This window comes from Papaver somniferum, chromosome 6 (genome assembly GCF_003573695.1).
Source record: "Papaver somniferum cultivar HN1 chromosome 6, ASM357369v1, whole genome shotgun sequence".
Lineage (NCBI taxonomy): Eukaryota > Viridiplantae > Streptophyta > Magnoliopsida > Ranunculales > Papaveraceae > Papaver > Papaver somniferum.
This window is the reverse complement of record NC_039363.1, coordinates 6,963,963-6,984,407: the sequence shown is the minus strand read 5'-3', so window position 1 is coordinate 6,984,407 and position 20,445 is coordinate 6,963,963. Positions and strand designations below refer to the sequence as shown.

The 20,445-nt window shown below is 35.9% G+C and overlaps 2 protein-coding genes across 2 annotated transcripts; one reads left to right on the top strand and one right to left on the bottom strand.

Moving 5' to 3' along the window:
• Positions 1 to 10,093: 10,093 nt before the first annotated feature.
• LOC113286823 (outer envelope protein 64, mitochondrial-like) lies at positions 10,094 to 15,286 on the top strand. The gene is made up of 13 exons (XM_026535449.1): positions 10,094 to 10,437; positions 10,611 to 10,763; positions 10,852 to 10,976; positions 11,356 to 11,481; positions 12,596 to 12,778; positions 12,903 to 13,047; positions 13,191 to 13,359; positions 13,459 to 13,593; positions 13,712 to 13,912; positions 14,152 to 14,279; positions 14,370 to 14,421; positions 14,539 to 14,608; positions 14,859 to 15,286. The coding sequence occupies exons 1-13, from the start codon at positions 10,181 to 10,183 to the stop codon at positions 14,939 to 14,941; spliced, it is 1,827 nt and encodes a 608-aa protein (XP_026391234.1). The 5' UTR covers positions 10,094 to 10,180; the 3' UTR covers positions 14,942 to 15,286.
• Positions 15,287 to 15,712: 426 nt separating this feature from the next.
• On the bottom strand, positions 15,713 to 19,659 carry LOC113286822 (probable LRR receptor-like serine/threonine-protein kinase At5g10290). Its single transcript, XM_026535448.1, has 12 exons — positions 19,539 to 19,659; positions 19,274 to 19,415; positions 18,556 to 18,688; positions 18,372 to 18,443; positions 18,129 to 18,272; positions 17,957 to 18,028; positions 17,722 to 17,787; positions 17,501 to 17,571; positions 17,276 to 17,416; positions 16,785 to 17,126; positions 16,284 to 16,678; positions 15,713 to 16,180 (listed from the first exon to the last, which is right to left on the bottom strand). Exons 2-12 carry the CDS (start codon positions 19,353 to 19,355, stop codon positions 15,863 to 15,865), a joined length of 1,836 nt encoding a protein of 611 aa, XP_026391233.1. The 5' UTR covers positions 19,356 to 19,415; positions 19,539 to 19,659; the 3' UTR covers positions 15,713 to 15,862.
• Positions 19,660 to 20,445: the final 786 nt, after the last annotated feature.

Below are 20,445 nucleotides of genomic sequence, written 5' to 3'. Positions count from 1 at the left end.
TACACATCTCTACTTCTTTTTCCAAGGTGATAAATGATCTATGGTAGTGCAGACTTATTGTAATATTCAGTGTACATAAATTGATGACACAAGCTAGGGTTTGGTATAGCATAAATTGTGATGAAACAAACTATTCAAACAGTTTTTCATCCTGCATGTTTTTGGATTTATTTATTTAAATTCAGAGTTTTTGGAAGATGAACTTGCATTACGTAATCATTATTGGTTTAATTATTGCAAAAGTCTGATGAAATATATGTGCCTTTACATTCTCGTGAATTGGGCTGATATTTCATATATACCATCTATTGTGTTTTTTATATAAACTACAAAATAGAAAAAACTTGTGAGAAGAAATTTCGCAGTATTGATCTTTTTTTATCACACCCTGGTGTTGTTACCTTTTTATAAACTCCATAATATTTTCTTATGTTGAATTATGTCGAGTAGTTTATTTTTTCTTTGATAATTAATCTATGTCTATATTTTGGATCAAAATCATTGTGACTTATTAATGTCCGATTTATTTATTTATTTATTAAAGAAAGGTCACTCTTGTTGTTCTCTTCGGAATGACATCAAATGGGGAAGAGTTCTTAAATGAACTTGTGCTTAAATGATATATCTTTGTGGGGTATGTGACTGAAAAATTTAATGGGGATGCTTGTATCTTAGATCTCCTAGATGAGCGCTAAGTATTTTCTTACTATGTGATATTATCTAAAGAAAGTTGATATGTAACTACCTTTGAATCATTGAAGTATATTTTGGTTGTATTATGCAAAAAGGGGGGAAATTGTTTAGTAGTTTGGCACTACATGCATATGGTTTACGATCATTATGTAGGGGTGAATCAATAATCTATAGGTTTCACCTATTATGCAAAAGATGTAAGTATTGATTAAGGGGGAGAAAAATATCACCGTAGTATTACTTCAGAGTTGGGATACAATTGAACTTTAGAGAAGATAATAATACTATTTTTCAGTATAACACCAATTGAGAATACTTATTTTCAAAATTGTTATCACTATAGATCTTTAACAATAACGATGCTGAGAACACGTTCAGAATCATTGCAACTTGAAGTAACTAAAAATTCAAGGAGTTGAAGAAACCGGGGAAATCAAGGTATGATATATTCGAGGATTTTTCAAAACATTATTTTTTATCCGTATGTATTGATAAGTTTTGTAACTAAAATTGACAAAGGGGGAGATTTTTAGAGCATTGCTCGGTCGAACTCACAATTGTTGCTATCTCAAGCTTGTTGTCAAATTTAATTGTCAAAACTATATCTTGATTTCTAGTCTACAATTAGTTAAGTCTCGGATTAAGATAGAGGTGTAGTTGAGATACGGGTATCACGACAATCATCATTGGCTTTTACCATTTGAAGGCGAAGATCAACCGAAGATTTTGGAAAACTTCTTCAACAAAAGGTAAGTAAAGACTGAGCTACCTATTTCTCAAGTTATATTCATCTTTCTATCTATGAGACGTTGTCGCATGAATAATTATACTATCATGCATAAACAAGAATTTCGAGTCAAGTTTATCTTGGTAATCAGTTTTTGAAATCTAAGCTTAATGAGCATTTATTCATACTTGATGAATTTCAATTAGGGAAAATTTATTGTTCGGAATCAAAATCGTGATTCAAGAATTATTATTAGGAAATAGCCTGGAACAATGATATGTGTCATTGATGTTATTTGGGAATGTCGAAAATCGATTTAGATAGAAATATAGAGCTACTGTAAACTCGGATACAAATCAGTATGAATTTCAGTATTAAAAACTAGAAAAACTTTAAAAAATTTGAAACCGTACTGCATGTACTCGATACATGTAACGGAGTAGTTATTTGTCGACATCAGATTTTTTGATGCGCATATGTTTATGCACACCTTGAATAAAATCTATTAACTCGTGAACCGGATCGGTATGCATACCCGTATGCGTACCGAAAAGAAACTTTGGTCACGGAAACGGTTTGCTATCCATATCGGTACACGCACCATAAAAGTTCTGTGGACTCCGGAACTTTGTTTGTTTATCCATACCGGTATGCATACCAAAATAGTTCTGTGGATTCCGGAACCGGTCATAGTATTAAGGTACACATACCGGTACGCATACCCAAATTGTTTTGTAAATTCCGGAGCTTTGTTGTGTTTAAAAGTATACGAACCGGTACAAGTAATGTGACTGACCTGATTCACGAACGGCTTTGGTATTTGTATTTTGTCCATCTACTAACCATGTCGATTATTTTCAAATGCAATAAAAAAATTTGTACGAGATAATTATCATTTGATTAATTTTGTAAAAAGCATTATAGACTTATTTGATCACATGATTGTGACTCAAGGTTAAAGTCTTAAGTGTTGAAAATGAATATTAAGCTTATAAGTTCAAATCGGCTAGCTTCAGCTAACTACCTTGAGCATAGTCTTTATACACGGTTCGGTTACGGTTTCACCTAACCATAATGTATATCTTGTTTATCTAAATTATATTTCAAAGATTCAATAAACGGTGGATATTGATTGCTTGGTTCCAAAGATAACTTGGCTTAAACCTAAATCAACATATTCTTTGAAAGTATATAAAATGAGAGCCTCAAACAACTAGGATTCTTGAATCCCGACACTACTTCTCTTAGTGTGTCCTAGTTGTAAACTAGATTCATCCTCTAACTAAAACCCTTTTAGGGTTTAGTGACTACAAAGACTTCATAGGGATTCGTGAAGTCAGGTCCAGTTATTGTTTATCTTGATATCTCGAGTATCCTGATCTTGTTTGATTGTTGAGCTGCTCATTTGAACAAGATAAATAAAAATCATCAAAGTTATCTTCGTCTATGAGTTTGTTGATTCCACAAGTTTAATGCTTGTGAGGTGAATAATAATCTAGGATGCACTTCGGGTTGCATAAGTCCGAATTTTGAGGTTAGCTAGACTTTGTCTATTGCTATCGATTTACATTACCTTGATCTACGATCAAAAAGGAGATCACACGTATAAGTTTATCTGTGGGAGGCGGATCGGTTTTAAAGTTTTCAATTGAGTTGAAGAAAATCTTAGTTGGTGTGGCATCAACTAAGGGAATTAATTGCGTGGAGTTCTGCTGGAATTCAAGAGGCGTAAGGACCGCGACTGTAACTGAATTGTGGAGAGGGTTTAATTAGGTCCCAACTAAATTCCAGTCCAAAGTTAATTGGTAGTAGAATAGTGTCTGTAACGGCTTAATATAGTTTGGTGTTCAATATGAGACTAGGTTCCGGGGTTTTTCTACATTTATGGTTTCCTCGTTAACAAAACTTCTGGTGTCTGTGTTATTTCTTTTTTCGCATTATATTGTTTATCTTTATAATTGAAATATCACAAGATGTACGTAAATCAATCTAAGTAGATATATCTGACCTTGTTTGTTGAATAAAACTTGATTGATTCTTGGATATTGGTCTTTGGTACAATCCAAGTAATCTCCCAATAATTAGGTTTACGGACTTGGTTCTGTAAACGTTCGAATTGTGTGAGCAAGGATATGTTGGGTGTTGTCCATAAAGGTACCCATATAATTCATTGACTGAGATTCATCAAGTTGAACTCTCGGAATTGTATTGGGTGTTGTCCATACAGGTTTCCGTTGAAAAAGTTGGTGGTGTATTTTGGTATCCCCGCGTTTTCACTAAATGAGACACTAAGCATTTTGTGCCCTGTGACATCATCTGAATGAAAGTTGATAGGTGTTCCTTTAAGTATTGAAGTATATTTTGATATAATTCATTATGATCCCATTGTTTTCGTACCTTTGCCAATTTTTATTGGCAAAATGGGGTATGATTAATTGGTAGTTTCGCACTACGCACAAATGGTTTATGGATCATTATGTAATAGGGAGTGAATCAACATCTGTAGGTTTCACCTATTATGCAACATATGTAAGTATTGACTAAGGGGGAGAACCATATCACCGTAGTATTACTTTGAAGTTGTAATACAAACTGAACTTTGGAAAAGATAATAATACTATGTTTCTATATACTCCGGTTGGGAATATCCGTTTTCAAAGTTGTTATCTTTACGGATCTTCAACAATAACGATGGTGAGTTGAACACGTTCAAAATCATTGTCAACTTGAAGTAACAAAGAATTCAAGGAGTTTGAGAAACCAAGGAAATCAAGCATGATGGATTCCAGAGATTTGAATTTTATTTTTTAAATCCATATATATTGACAGTTTTGTCACTAAAATTGAGAAAATGGGAGATTTTTAGAACATTTCTTGGCCGACCTCACAAGTGTTGCGATCTCAAGATTGTTGACAAATTTAGTTGATCTATATCTTGATTTCTAGTATGCATTTATTCAAGTCTTGAATTAGATTATCATGTTTCAATTTATATAATCATGATAGAAATACATCTACTCAATGGTGTCATGATCCTTTTCTCAATTACAAATTGAATTTAGATTAAAAAACATTTTTAAGAAGCTATTTCTACCTGATTCTCTGTATAATCTAAGGGAAAAAAAATCAATTTGGCTCTTTGTTCACCACTCCCCCTTTCTTTGAAGACTGGTTTGGTATACCCCTCCCATAGTTCTCTGGATTGATCTGTTTATACTGCTACTCTATCTGAACAAAATCAAGGAATCCAAGTAGACAAATTTCTGAAAACTCTTTTTAAATGTCCTATTATTTTCTTTGATTACTAATCTAATCTTTTAAGTTCTCATACCCATCCCATTAAAGATTAATTTCCCTTGTTATATCCTGGTTGTCGAATTTATTAAATCCAGACTTATTTTGTGCAAGTTCCATATTCTTTTGTACGGGTCTGTTACATCATCAAATGAGCTTCTAGTTCATACTTTTTCTTAAAATATTTTTAGCTTTCTTCCTCAATTTCTTGAAACATTTTTCCATTTGGGAATGTAGGTTAATTTAAACCATTCCACTTTGTTTGTTTCTCTTCATGTCTTTCAGGCTCTTTCTGATTTAAATTCCTAATTTAATTGTTTTATTATCATTTTGTCAGCATCTTTTAAATTTAGGTTTCTTCAGACCTTTAATTGTGCTTAGGCCAGCTGGTCTGTCTTGATAAAGTGTATTGGTTGGATTTAAGTTCTAGAATATCTTAATCCATATTCTTATAGTTTTGATTAGTTATGTTTGTTAATACTAGATAAGCTTGTTTAGATATTGTTACATTTTCAGTGACATCTTCTGCATATATCCTTTTTGCGTCTCTTCGGGTTTTCTTTCTCTTCCCTTCATTGCTCTATTAAGTTCTTAAGTCTCTGTCCTCTTGCTAGTGTAATTATCATGAAGATTCACTCTTGGAATGTATGTGGGTTTGGTAATAAAAATACTAGAAACCACCTAAAAGACCTTATTCGATCAAATTCTTCAGACAATATTTTTTTTGATTGAAACTAAAAATACCACTAGGAAAATGAAGCAATATATTGCTTCATATCATTACCCCAATGCTTATCTCTATGACCCCATATGTAATTCTGGTGGCTTATGCCTTCTTTGGAAAGATGGAATTGATCTTCAAATTTTAGAAGCAAAAATCAACATGATTCAATGCACCATAAAATTTGATGCTAGATCTAATGTTTCTTTAGTGACTTTTCTCTATGGCGCCATTAATACTAATGCTAGATATGAGCAAGGGTATTTTATGCAGGATGTAGTTGTGCAATGTCGTCAACCTTGTACTATCATTGGTGATTTAAATTTCATTCTCAAAAAAAAATGAAAAAGAAGGCGGTAATCTTTTAAGCCAGTCTAAGTTAGATGGTAATAGTGATATGCATAGTCTTTCATTCATTGGGAATCCCTTTACCAGGACTAATAGGATAAAAGACCAAAAACTCATTCTTGAGAGGCTTGATAGGGTTATAACTAACATAAATTGGCTAAATAATTTCCTTAATGTAATTACTTATCATATTGTCCCGTTAACGAGTGATCATTGTCCCATAATGTTGGCTTCCCCTAGGAAGGAGGTTGTTACCCATAAGACCTTTAGAGTTAATAAAATGTGGTTTAGGGATCCCAATTACAAAGAAGTGATTCAGTAAAATTGGAGGTCACAAAAGCAAGGCTCTGCTGCATTTAGACTAACTAAGACTCTGTAACACTAAACAAATTCGTATAAATTGGAATTACATGCATTTTGCCAATATAACTACCCAAATTACTAAGACCAAAGACCAAATTCAGCACTTTCTCAGTGATGAAATCATAATTATCATAATGTTGAATCTTTAAACCGGAAACTTGTTTTTTGGTATAATGTCGAATCTGACTTTTGGAGACAAAAGGGTAAGGATGATGAGTTTTTCTTAGGTGGTAGAAACACGAATTACTTCTACCAGAAAGCCATTTTTTAGGAGAAAGAGAACCCAAATTGACAATACAAATGAATTAGGATTCTGGTTGACTGATAGAGTAGATATTGCAGCCAACCTTAGATCTCACTTCTCTTTCATGAGTGAAACCAGTAATCCTCCCAATTTTGTTGATTACCCTGCTTTGATTTCTCCTTGTATATCTGATGTTGATAGTGCCATGCTTGTCAGAACTCCTACAGTTGAGGAAATCAAGGGTATTGTTTTTAATATGAAACCATGGACCACACCTGGTCCAGATGGCTTCCCCCATGGTTTCTACCAAATTATGTTGGTGATTATCTTACTAATATGGTGCAGGCTTTCTTTCACATTAAATATAACCTTAAACAGATTAATCGCAATTTTCTTTCTTTAATCCCTAAAAAAAACTGTCCTAAGAATGCTGCAGAATTTAGATCAATAAGCTTGTGTAACACTTCATACAAAGTGATTACAAAACTTCTGGCTACTAGAATTAAATTAGTTCTTGATAAAACTATTACCCCTTATCAGACTGCTTTTATGTATGGGAGGAGTATAACATAGTAGTGGCTCATGAACTGGTTCATTCTATGAAGAAAAATAAAAATAAGAAAGGGTGGATGACTGTTAAATTAGACATGTCCAAAGCATTTGATATAGTAGAGTGGAAATTTCTGCTGAGTACTTTAAAGAATCTAGGAATTTGTGATGACTTTTGTAACATGATTAGCCTATGCATAACTACTGTGACCACATCTATTCTTTTGAATGGCTCTCTTGGAGAGATTTTTATCCCCAGAGAGGTTTGAGGCAGGGAGATCCTCTTTCTCCCTATCTCTTCATTATGTGTATGAAATCCTTGTTCAGGGCTTTATTGAAAGCTGAACAAGATGACCTTATTCTTGGTATCAAAATAAACACACATTGTCCTGTTGTTTCTCACCTTTTCTTTGCAGATGATTGCTTGATATTTTGCAAGGAAAATACTTCAGAAGCTTCGCAACTTTCCAAAATTTCGAGGAATTCAACAAACTCTCAGGTCAGTCTGTTAACTTTTACAAATTTGGAAGAGATTTTAGCAAGGGTGTTAGTAATAGTGTCAAAAAAAATAATATTTCTAATATCTTGAACATAAAAAAACTAGCTCTGAATGAAAAGTATTTCGAGGTGCCTCTTCTCCTGCATAGGAGTAAAATTCAGTCCTTTAGCCCCCTCATAGATAAATATAATGAAAGACTTGCTAATTGGACATCTATATTCTCGAACCAACCTGATAGAACGATTCTAGCCCAGTCTGTCCTTGGAAGTCTGGCAACCCACCATATGTCAGTTTTCCAAATTCCTAAGAAACAAACAGACAAAATGGATTCTATCCAGATGAGATTTTAGTGGAATAAGACAAAAAGGTAATAAAGGTGTTGTTTGAAAAAATGGGAGAGAGTAGCCCAACCAAGAGATTCAAGTGGCATGAATATTAAGCAAACTGAAATAATGAACAAGGCCTTACTTGCCAAACTTGCGTGAAAAATGACGCAATCTCCTTATCTGACGCGTTAAGCATTAACGGTAGCTGGATTTGGAAAGGCATACGTGAAGGTATAGAAATTTTGAAATAATTCTCTTGTTGGGAATTAGGTAACGGTGAGAAAATTCATATTTGGAAAGATAGATGGGTTCCATCTATCCCCATTACTCCTAACTCTCAAAATTGATCTTTTAATATGGTTTATGTTTCTCAATTGATTGATCATAATTCTAGAAATTGGAATTTGCAGGTTCTCCGAGATTTGTTTGATAGTTACATTGTTAACAAAATCTTAGAGCTCAGAATACCCCTTAGTGGCCAAGATCACTTGAGATGGTTACCTAGCTCTAATGGTTTATTTTCTGTGAAGTCAGCATATAAAGCCATTTTGAATTTCAGGAGTTCTGAGATAGGCTTAAGCAATCAAATCCAAAAATTCTGGAAAACGGTTCTTCTCCCAAAAATTCTTCATTTTCTATGAAATGTAACCAACAATGCCTTCCTACTGGTGACAAACTTGCCAGATTTTGCCACACTACTAATACTCATTGTCCTTTTTGTACCAGTGGCATTGATAGTTTCCAACATATTTTCCTTGATTGCTCATTTGCTAGGAAAGTCTGGAGAGCTATTAATTCTCATTTAGATAATGTTGTTGCTAACATTGATTTATATGATATGATTTTTTCCTTTTTTAGGACAATAATGTCGGCACTCTCAACACCAAACTGTTTGATTGGTTTGGGTTTATAATGTTGGAGCTTTAGAAAACTAGATATCTCAAAGTCTTTGAAAATATTTCCCAATAGATAAACCAAGTGGTGTTTATGATAAATTCGGATCATACTGAGTAGATTAGAGTCCAAATTACTGGATTCAATAGCAGGGTGTTTACCATGAACATATCACGTGAACCATGGCGCAGACCCGCGAACCCCTACATCAAATAAACTTTGATGCAGCTTTTAAATTAGCTAATAAAGATGTTGGAGTTGGTCTAATTTCTCGTTCCTCTGCAGGTGAAAACAAGGAGTTAGATGTTGTCACTTATAGGCTTTAGATCCAGAGCAAGCAGAAGGAAAATCGCTACTAGAGGCTGTTTAATATGCTAAAAGAAAAGGAATTCGAAATCTACATTTGGAAGGAGATTATTTAAGTGTGATATCAACGGTCAATTGGAGCTTGGAATCCATATAATGGACTATCAAAAACATTATAATTGATAGTCTAAATATTTTATCTAGTTTTGATAGTTGGATTTGTTCTTTTGTAAAAAAGAAGCAAACCATGTTGCAGGTTCTCTAGAAAATTATGGCATTAGCATTCTTAGAGCGTCCACAATGGACGACTAAACCCAAATATAATGTCCAGTTGATAGGCGTAGTGGGACGGACCATCGATCAAAATTTGATCAAAGACTAAAATCCAGACCAAATTTGGTCTGCGACCAAGACCAAACCCAAATATAGTCGGGCGTTTATATAGTCCACGCCCCATAACCAGACGGACGTATACTCTACGCCCCACACCAGGCGTTGATATATTCTACGCCCCACACCAGGCGTTGGTATAATGTCCGCCCGTCTTTTTTTTTTTAATCTTTTGTGTGGGGCGGGCTTAATACCTCCGCCCCACTCTTTACAAAATTCAAATTCATGGGGCGGGCATAATACCTCCGCCCCACTTTTTTTCTTTTTTCTTTTTATTTTTTTTTCTCCTTCGGGCGAACGTATACTCTACGCCCCACACCAGGCGTTGATATATTTTACGCCCCACACCAGGCGTTGGTATAATGTCCGTCTGACCAAATTTAGTTTTTCCACCGTAGGGTAACACACCAGATTAAACCCAAAATTTGATCTTTTTTTTCCTCTTTGGTCTTTGGTTATACTCGCACCACTGCAGTTGCTCTTAGGGAACAAGAATGGTTCGAAGAGATCCCCGATGGATACAATCATGTATTCAACTGGATACTTCAAGGTAATTGAGATTTTTTAATAATTAAATTTTCTTATTCAAAAAAAAAAAAGCATTCAACAGCTTTATAAGAGTCAACTAGCTTTAAGGCCCAGCCTTTCTCAGAGTTGGAACACTACGCACATGCGCGTAGCTTAGCACTGCCCCCGTCAGTTCTCTTCTTTCCCAAGTTTTTTTTTTCATTAAAAATGAAATTATTGTGATTCCTTCTCTGTGAAAGTAAAACCCTGAGAAAACCAAAACCAAAAACAAAAACCCTTTCAAAAACCCTAGAATTCGATGGAGAAATCAAAATCAATGATTATAAAAAATGCATTATCAAATACAAGTACTAAGACATGGATTGTTATAGGTATAGGAGTTGCAGGTATTTTGATCTATAGTGAAACCAGAAGAAGAAGAAATAATCAAAAAGCAGTGATCAAAGAAGATTTCGGTGCTTTTGTACATAGTTTTGAGATTCTTCCTTTTCCTCAACCGCCTCCACCTGCAGCTCGTTTGCCGCTTTCTGGTCTTACTTTTGCCGTCAATGACAAGTAAGAAATCTCTCCCCCTCTCTCTATCTCTGTGTGTCTCTTTTGTTTTTTCTAAGAGAAACCCTTTGTTGATTTTTGATTGTAGTATAAAAATCACTGATCAAAATTGTAACTTGGTGAGATTTAGGTCTTCAATTTTTTTTTTGACAATTTTGATTTTTTGATTTTTGTAGTTTTGATATTAAGGAGTATGTGAGTGGGTTTGGGAATCCAGATTGGGAAAAAACCCATGATCCAGCCACAAAATCAGCACTTGTTGTTACTTGGATGCTTAAGAATGGAGCTACTTTTGTTGGGAAAACTGTCATGGATGAATTGGCATTTGGGTAAATTTGTTTGTTTTAATTGGACAATTTTACCCTTCATTGTGTTGAATTGGGAGTAGTTAAGTTGAGTATTTGAGTTGCATTGCAGAATTACAGGAGAGAATTTGCATTATGGTACACCTACAAACCCATTAACTCCATCTCATATTCCTGGTGGATCATCAAGCGGCTCGGCTGTGGCTGTTGCAGCTAAACTTGTCGACTTTGCTATTGGTATGTAATCCCGGGTTAATAATGCTATCTATGTATCGTAACGAGATTTAGATTCTCTGATACGGAGACGAATTTATTGTGTGTGATCACTTGGGCAGCCAACACGCCCAGACAATGCCGGGAGCTTCTCAAAGACTTTGGATTAAGCTTGAATGCACTCTTAGTTGTGAACATTCATATAGAATCCAACACTTAATGAAACGATTATTGTGGTAGAAACCTCCTGTAGGGGATGGATTGTTTTTCATTCTGGTTAATGCACATACAAACAACGTCGGCTAACTATCTAATTTTTGATTTGAGTCTTACTACAGCGTGCATATTTCTTTTTTCTATGCAAGTTCGTTGATCATTTACAGGCTCTCTTGTTTGTTTGTAGGTACTGATACCTTGGGATGTGTGAGAACCCCAGCATCATTCTGTGGGATTCTAGGATTCCGACCTTCACATGGGGCTGTCTCTTCTATTGGAGTTCTTCCAAATGCACAGAGTTTAGATACCATTGGTGAGTAATGCTGCACTAATTGTACCAATTTGGTTAAATGAATTGTCATATTGACCTTTATAACAAAATCTGAAAGTAGTATTAGGTTTTGGATGGCGATGCACTTGGTAGGTATCAGTCAACACCTTCTTGACTTGTCATATTTGAAAACTACGGAAATCTTTTCTTATGTGAAGGATTGCTATAGGATCTCTTTCAGTTGTATATGTGTGATTGTTAAAAATCAAAATCTGATCACAGTTTTACCTGCTGTTCGTTCGGATACATCTCTTTTTGTCTGTTTTGTTTTTCTTCTTTTGATTTCTCTCCTTTGAATTAAATCTTCTCATGTTTGGAGTGTGGTGGAGTTGTTACAAGATAACCACCTAAGTAAGGTATCGGTAAATAAATAACGGAAATACATTATACCATCCTAATTCTAAATAAGCAGCAGATAGGTTGCAGTTGAATCATTCAGCTTGATAGTAGTTAACAGCTTTGTTCCATTGCTTTCCCTTGAATGCAGCATCGCCCTGCAGAGTGATTAGAGATTTAAAGAGACTCTTTAAGGATAAATCGGATCAAGTGAATAATCCCTTCCAAAATAAGTTTTGCAAAAATAAGCAGCCAGATGAGCAGCTTCTTTAAGGTGTTCTCAAAATGGTCACAAAACGAATCTAAGTAAAATTTAAACGACCTAAGTGTACTTAGAAAATAGATTGACCAGTAGGTAGATTTCTGTGGTACTCAAGCAGACATGCTAACCTTTTCTTTCAAGAGTTCTGAAGTATCCATATCTCCGTCTGTGTCTGGTAGTGGTGGAGAATTTGAGGCAATGGTAACTTGGTCTTGTAGAGATGAATACATATCCAAAACAGTATCAAGAAGAAACTTATCTGCTCCATGAGACGCTATCAATGAAACTGACACAGGACAACCATCACGCATTCCTAGTGGGATAATCTCCTGCCATATCCTATAGGATCTATTTCAGTTGTAGATGTGTGATCGTTAAAAATCAAATCTGATTACAGTTTTTCTTGCTGTTTGTTTGGATGCATCTGTTTTTGTTTGTTTCTTTTTCTTTTCATTTCTCTCTTTTAAGCAACATATTTTTTTTCCCGATAATGTTCAGGGTGGTTTGCTCGTGATCCATCCATTTTACACCGGGCTGGCCAAATTTTACTCCGGCTGTCACCAGGAGGGCTTAAAAAGGCCAAGCGTCTGATTTTTGCTGAAGACTGCTTTCAGCTTTCTAAGGTTCCTAAGCATAAATCAGTACAAGTTGTTAAGAAATCAACCGAAAACCTTTCTGGATGTAAGTAACCAACTCTAGATTCAATATGGCAGTTCTATTTGGATATGCTACTCATAGTTTGCTAGTGAAACTTCCTTCTTTACCTGACGCATTGGTTGGGCATGATAAACTTTGACTTTTGTAGATTTACCACCAAAGAATGTAAATATTGGTCAATATATAGCTTCAAATGTGTCAAGCTTAAAAGGATTTTACGAGCCCTCTGCAAACCTGCAACATGGAACTTCAACTTTGAAGGCTTTGTCTAATGTCATGGTACTTCTGCAGAGGTAATAATGTGATAATGATCCTTAGTCCTATATCACCACTAAGCTTTTCATTATGCATAATATGACATTTTGTATTGTGTTTTGTGATGCATCATAATCACTCTAAGTTGCTTGCTAACATTGATGTTTATCGCTTTTTTCAGATATGAATTCAAAACAAATCATGAAGAGTGGATTGAGACAGCTAAGCCCAAGTTAGGGCCTGAGATTTCTGTCCGTGTACTTGAAGCAGCTAAAGCCACCCATGAGAACATTAAAACCTTTTACAAGGTCAAGACTGAACTACGATCTGCGCTCCAGAGCCTTCTACAGGTACTTCTAAATACTAATCTTTATTCTGATGATGCTTGACGGCATTACTACCCCAATTTCTTAACTTCCTTTATTGATTTTGGTTTTCTTTGTTTGCAGGATGATGGAATACTAGTAATTCCAACAATATCAGATTTATCGTTAAAACTTAATGCAAAGAAGAAACTGTGCACTGAGTTCCAAGATAGAGCTTTTGCACTATTGAGCATTGCAGGGATGTCTGGTTGTTGCCAGGTATCATGTTCCCTTGTTAACCTTAGATGGATTCTTTGCTATTTCTCAACACGATACATGATTTTGAGCTTGTAACCTTACGAAGCAGAAAGGCTTGATTTTTACCTGGTTATGGCAGGTGACTATCCCACTAGGGATGCATGATGGTTGTCCTGTGTCAGTTTCATTGATAGCGTCTCATGGAGCAGATAAGTTTCTTCTTGATACTGTTTTGGATATGTATTCATCTCTACAAGAGCAAGTGACCATTGCCTCAAATTCTTCACCACTACCAGACACCGACGGAGATATGGATACTTCAGAACTCTTGAAAGAAAAGGTTAGAGCCTGTCTGCTTGAGTACCTCAGAAATCTACCTACTGGTCAAGATGTGTCTATTTTCTAAGTACACTTCGGTCGTTTAAATTTTACTAGATTTGTTTTGTGGCCATTTTGAGAACACCTTAAAGAAGCTGCTCATCTGGCTACTTATTTTTACAAAACTTATTTTGGAAGGGATTATTCACTTGATCCGATTTATACTTAAAGAGTCCCTTCAAATCTCTAATCACTCTGCAGGGCAATGCTGCATTCAAGGGAAATCAATGGAACAAAGCTGTGAACTACTATACTGAAGCTATCAAGCTGAATGATTCAACCGCAACCTACTACTGCAACCGATCTGCTGCTTATCTAGAATTAGGATGGTAAAGCATATTTCCGTTCTTTATTCACTGATACCCTTATTTAGGTGGTTACTTTCCTTAACTAGAAACCACCTGTTTTACTTTGTGTAGCTATCAAGAAGCTGAAGCAGATTGTACAAAAGCAATATCAATTGATAAAAAGGTAAATGCAAACCTCGTAATCGCTGCTCTACTCTCTCTTTTGAATTCGTAAAAATGAATTGTACTTAAGCTGACCATGATCCAACACATGTCTAACTAGAGCAATTTCTTTGAACAGAACGTGAAAGCATATTTAAGACGAGGAACTGCAAAAGAAATGTTATTCTGCTACAAAGAAGCTGCGGAAGGTAAATACCTGTTTTTTTTTAGTGAAGTAACCATGTCCAGTTTGTGTCTGGGATGTTACAATTGGTTTAACAATTTCAACTTCAACTAGTTCATTAAGGGTTCAATGCTTTTTGGGACATCTATGAGCAAAATTTTCTGGAATAGTCTTTTAATGAAGTTTGTCAGTTAGGAATAGTCTTTTTAATGAATTTAGGGTTCACCCTTGTTGTTTGTTATTGCTCTCATCAATTTTGAACCCTCTTCTTGCAGATTTCAAGCATGCTCTTGTCCTTGAACCACAGAACAAGGTTGCAAAAGTCGCAGAGAAAAGACTCAGAAAATTATCAGGATGATCTCATTTTGCAGATGATGTATATAGTCGAGAGAACTTTTAGGTGCCAAATCCAGCTCAGTCTGGAAATTTTTGTGTTAACTACCTGCAGTTCTGACGCTTGGCCGAGCAGGTGATTGTGTTCCAGTGTGTTCACTTTTGAATCTGTAATTACATGAACCCAGTTTCATACTTGCTTGGGGGGAATATTAGTCAGTAACAGCTCTTGATTCAAGGAATTTCAAAATCTGTATGGTATGGTGCTGTATTTAGTCACACTGAGTCTGCTATTTTTCTATTTTGTGAGCTAAATTTTGGAACATCTAGAGGTTATTAAGATACAGGGTTCTCGGTGCTTTCAGTCTCACTCCTAGTGTGAAATTATTGGCATGCAATTAAATAGTAAGAACTGTAAGATAGTCTTTGACTGATTAGAAGTCCAAATAGAAATTTACTGGTGGCCAAATCAGCCCCTCCATCTGCTGTTTTACAGTGCATCCTCTTTTTCTTGGAAAATCCAAGTTTGAAACTCAGAACTTGTCTTTTGTTTGGAAGAATTTTTTGATCAGGACCCCCAGTTTCACATTTCACAGCCTTTGAGTGAAAATATTCAACACAGTAGCCTGATTTTATCTTTCATTAGAAACCCTAGCAGGATTAGCTATCTTCCCTGATTGCAGAGGTGGAGCAAGACATGGAATACTTAACTCTCTGCAATTACCAATAACTGAGTACATGTACAGTAATCAACTCAGTTAGAGATACAAATCCTAAGAATAGGAGGATTAGAATCTAGATTGGAACTTGGAAAACTTCTTTTTTCTATAGATATCTTACAAAGAATTGTAACTTCGGACACCCATCCCTGTAAAACACAACATAGAGAACAAATAGAATCGAATTTATCAATCACAATAGGAATTTAAAGTGAAATACTCTCTATTCATCTACCACCAGATAATTCGATTGCATGCTGGTCCTGCGTCGTTGAATATTCTCCCCAATCACATCTTTGACGCAATCTCTCAACCTCTTCTCTGCGGATAACCGCATCCTGTTGCCACTCTTCCCATTTCTCAGACAGTCCTTCACCTTCTAACATTCGTACAACCTCTGACATAGTCGGACGATCCTCTGAAGATGACTGTGTGCACAGCAATGCAACTTGGATCATTATTTCTACCTCTGCATTGTCAAATTTCCCATTTAAGTTGGGGTCTACAATGGCATCCAACTTTTTCTCACTTTCCAACTTCTTCACCTACAGAGACAGCAGCATTCATCATTAGTTCAACAGAGACAGAAAAGATAAGAAAGAATATGCACAGACAGAAAATCAGTTGTTTCCAGTTCAGTGATTTTACATGGTCAAGCAATAAGACCTCGTCATCTTCTGTCAACCGTGAGAAATCAATTGCCCGTTGCCCCGTGATAAGTTCCAAAAGCATCATTCCGTAACCAAAAACATCAGTCCTCTCCGAGGATCTTCCAGTCGATAGATATTCTGGAGCAATATGGCCCATAGTACCACGAACTTGTGTGGTCACATTAGTGCTTCGAACGTCCACTAATTTCGCCAGACCGAAGTCTCCAACAACAGCTTCAAAATCTTCGTCTAATAATACATTTGCAGCCTTCACATCACGATGGATAATCTTGGGGTTGCAATGCTCATGTAGATACTCTAGTCCACGAGCTGTTCCTACAGCCACTCGTTTTCTCTTGGGCCAGTCTAATCCTGGTTCCCCGGGTTTCACCTCTGCAGTAGTGTTAAAGAACAAATTTAGATCCGAATTCACTAACAAGAGACGCACAACCTGAGCATAAGAGGGGAAATGAAAAACACTGCAAAAAAAATTGCTTACCTCTCAAGCGATAAGCAACACTAAGATTTTGCATAAAAGGATAAACCAAGAGTCGTTCAGATGGAGTTGTACAAAACCCAATCAACCGTAAGAGATTTCTGTGAACTGCTACGCTTATCATCTCAACTTCACGTAAAAACGCTTGCTCCCCACCAGGACTTTGGTAATCAGTCAGTCGTTTTACAGCAATTTTTGTGTTATCTGCAAGCACCCCTTTGTACACCTTTCCAAAACCTCCCTGTCCAAGAACATTTTTCTCGCTGAAGCTATCAGTAGCCAGTTGTAGTTCTCGCCATGCAAACTGTTTCAACTGCCCAAATGCAATTCTTCGATCAACTTCACCTGCATATTTAGTAATTGCTGTCAGGGCTATTAGTCTAAGTCAAGCAGTTAGAGCATGTGCAAATGAAAAATCCAAAAAGTAATACTGGACGCCAAATCAGACGACATATCAAGCAATGGTCATGTTGTTTATTAACGAGGAGGCTTACCTGCAACATCTACAAAAACTTCACGTCCATGGCATTTACTTCTACTCTTCCAGAGAAAAAATATAACAATTCCAAAAACAAGTATCACAACTCCTCCTATGATTCCCAATATGAGTCCAAGCTTTGAATTATGGGAAACACCTGCAAACAAGGAAAGAAAGGATGATTTCATGGCAACTAAAATAAGGTTAAACGAAAATACAACAGTTAATTAATGGAACTTACCTGAATCATCGCTAGCGGATGCACATGGACGGGGAAAACCTCTGCCACAATTCAAGTTGTTCCCGGTAAAACTGCATCAACAGATCAAACCAGATCCTCGATAAGACGGCTACACAAGAACCAGAATGACATAAACATTCCAAGACAAAACAGAAAGAAACAATGTGATATGCTTATTGATTATTCCCTACATATTATATCATATGAAATAGTGTTCATACTTGTGTTGGGGAACTTCAAACAAACGATCAGGTATTTGACCACTTAGACCATTGGACGCCAGCTGCCTGTCAAGTAAAATTGCATTGCCCTAGTCAAAATTCTATAACGGAACAAGACTGTCCAAATAAAATAAAATCAATATAACCGCAAAAAAATGTTTCCATGTACTTCTTCACTAAGAGTAAAGTAATAACATCACTTGGTATAGAAAGAAAAATAAAGTTGTTCACCTACAGATTTGTCAAGCTCGGAAGACCTGCAATTGATTCAGGAATCTTTCCAGTGAGATTGTTTTGACTCAATAACCTATGGCCATGACAAAAGAATCACAATTTTGACATGCAAAAGCAGTTAATGTCTCGAATACAAACTAAAAAGAACCAACCAATGCAGGTGTACTGCTCACAAGAATTTGAGGTTCTTCAGACTTCCAAGGGAAGATGGTATTTCTCCAGTCAAACAGTTATTTTCCAAGTCCAACTTTGTGAGGCTTGATAGGTCTCCAAACTCAGTTGGTATCTCTCCACTTATGTTGTTGCCTTGCAATATACTGCATGAAATGAAATGTGCGTCTAATTAGTATTGACTCATAATCTTCATTAATCAAAAGGAAAAGAGAAACAAATCCTATTATCTCTTCCAGACTTACAGATTTTTTAAAGTTTTCAGAGATCCAATTTTAGGCGACAACACCCCAGAGAGTTGCATAGATGGTAGATTTCTGCAATAAAAAGTTGAAATACGATAAAAAAGTATTCAGTAGTCAGTGCATTACAATTACTCAGTATAAAAATCAAAAAGAAGGGGTAAATTGCATCAAACAGATAACTCACAAAGAGATGACTTTATTAGTCGTGTCACAATCAACATTGGACCAAGTGCAGGGATTAACTTGATCCCTATTCCAATTTACAAGCTGAGAAGGAGGCACATTCAATGATTCTCTCAATGCATACAATGCATCCCCTGAAACATCAGTGTTTGGTTATCCAAGCATACCATTAATCTAAGTTCAAATAGAAAATTCCAAACACTCAAATTATAAATGACTTCTTATGAAATTTAAATCGAAATTCCATTCTCAGTGATACTGTACATATGCTTATGGGAAGGATACATAAAACGTAGAAAGTATCATAAGTATACATATACAGAACGTAGTGCCCATCTATCTACTATTTACAAACTCCAATTGATGTATCATATAAACAAGTCACGCACTGCCAGCTGAAACATAGTGAATACATAATACTTGACAGTGGCTGCTCTCGATTATTTAGGCAATTGGTGGTGTATCATGTAAATTCTCCACTTTCCGTCGATCATATGTCATCCATTGTCTCAAATCAAGCTCTTGGTTGCATATTCAGATACCCGAGGCGGTTTTCAATTCAACACTCAAGAATTTCATCTTGGAAAGCAAAATTACAAACACTAAAAGCTCATTTCATAGTTACTGATAGTAATTTCACATGAACAGGGTTGGCATAATTGAACTGAATCGAAACATAACACAACAAGAAACAGAAATAATGAAAAAGAACATGATACCTTGATAATTAGATTTCACTGAGCAAACCAATGAAGCCAATAATACTCCAAGAATCACACAAACTACTCTCATCTTCATCATCACTGCTTCAAAAACTCAATCACGGAAGACCCATGTTTCTATTAACCTCAATTCTCATCCCTGTCAAACAAAATCAAACTTTATGAACAAAAATTGAAAACCCTTGATACAGACTATGAACTCTACCAAGAAAATCAAAAAATAAAAACCCAACAAAAGAAGAGTTGAAGAAGAAGAATTAACCTGAAGAAAAGAACAACCGAAGCTGATTATGATGTGAGAATTAGGGATGAGAAATTTGTGAAGAAGAAGATGAAAGAATAGAATATGAAAAGCAGGAATGTTTTTTAGTTATCAAGCAGAGGAAACAGTTATTTTTACAGATAGATAAGAAACATGATTATTATGAGGAGTGCAGTCAAAAAAGTCAATAGTCAGACTAGTCAAAGGCATTTTAATTATTTATTTTTTGGAAAAGAAAAAAGGTACATTAATTATGAACCCCTCAACCTCCTCCTGGCCTACGTCTCTTAAATAACTGCATGGTGTAAACACAACAAGGGTCAAGACTTACGTTAAGCAAGTAGTGCAGTCAACCGTGTGGTCAAGGACTGCATTCAATGTAAACATGTTTAGCACGGGTTGAAATGCATGACATAGTAACTGCAGGTAATTCAAACTACCTCCAATGGGCGGCGTAGTTGAATACCCACCTTTTAAGGGCTGCATTCAATATTGCTTTCTATTACCCCATTCCATTTATATGAATTAGTGATTTGTTCCCATGAATTTGGAGTATTTTATTACCTGATTTGCATGAGTCAGAGGTTAGGTCTGATTCAGATCGCGTGTCTGATCCGACTCAAAAAAAGAAAACAAACAGTCTGATTTCTGACTCGGGCTGAGTCAGATCCATACCCGAGCAAAAAAACAATGCTCTTGGCTAGCCCAAAATGGTTACCTAGGTTAATGGGCGCCCATGAAAAAAATAAGAAGCGGCTAAATCTTCACTCTCATCGAGAATTTTAAGGGTTTATACCAAATGCTCGCCCTCATGATCACCAGCGTAGAGGAAATTTCAGACCGAAAACAGCATCAAAATCCCTAATTGCAGGAAGATGGTGAGCTGAACAAATGGAATTTGCCTGAT

Coding starts and splice junctions, on each gene's coding strand:
- LOC113286823 (XM_026535449.1), top strand. CDS start 10,181: ATGGAGAAATCAAAATCAATGATTATAAAAAATGCATTATCAAATACA. Junction 13,913..14,151: donor CAGAACTCTTGAAAGAAAAG/GTTAGAGCCTGT, acceptor ATCACTCTGCAG/GGCAATGCTGCATTCAAGGG. Junction 14,609..14,858: donor CTACAAAGAAGCTGCGGAAG/GTAAATACCTGT, acceptor CTCTTCTTGCAG/ATTTCAAGCATGCTCTTGTC.
- LOC113286822 (XM_026535448.1), bottom strand. CDS start 19,355: ATGATGAAGATGAGAGTAGTTTGTGTGATTCTTGGAGTATTATTGGCT. Junction 18,273..18,371: donor CTGAAAACTTTAAAAAATCT/GTAAGTCTGGAA, acceptor CATTTCATGCAG/TATATTGCAAGGCAACAACA. Junction 16,181..16,283: donor AGGTCTTATTGCTTGACCAT/GTAAAATCACTG, acceptor CTGTCTCTGTAG/GTGAAGAAGTTGGAAAGTGA.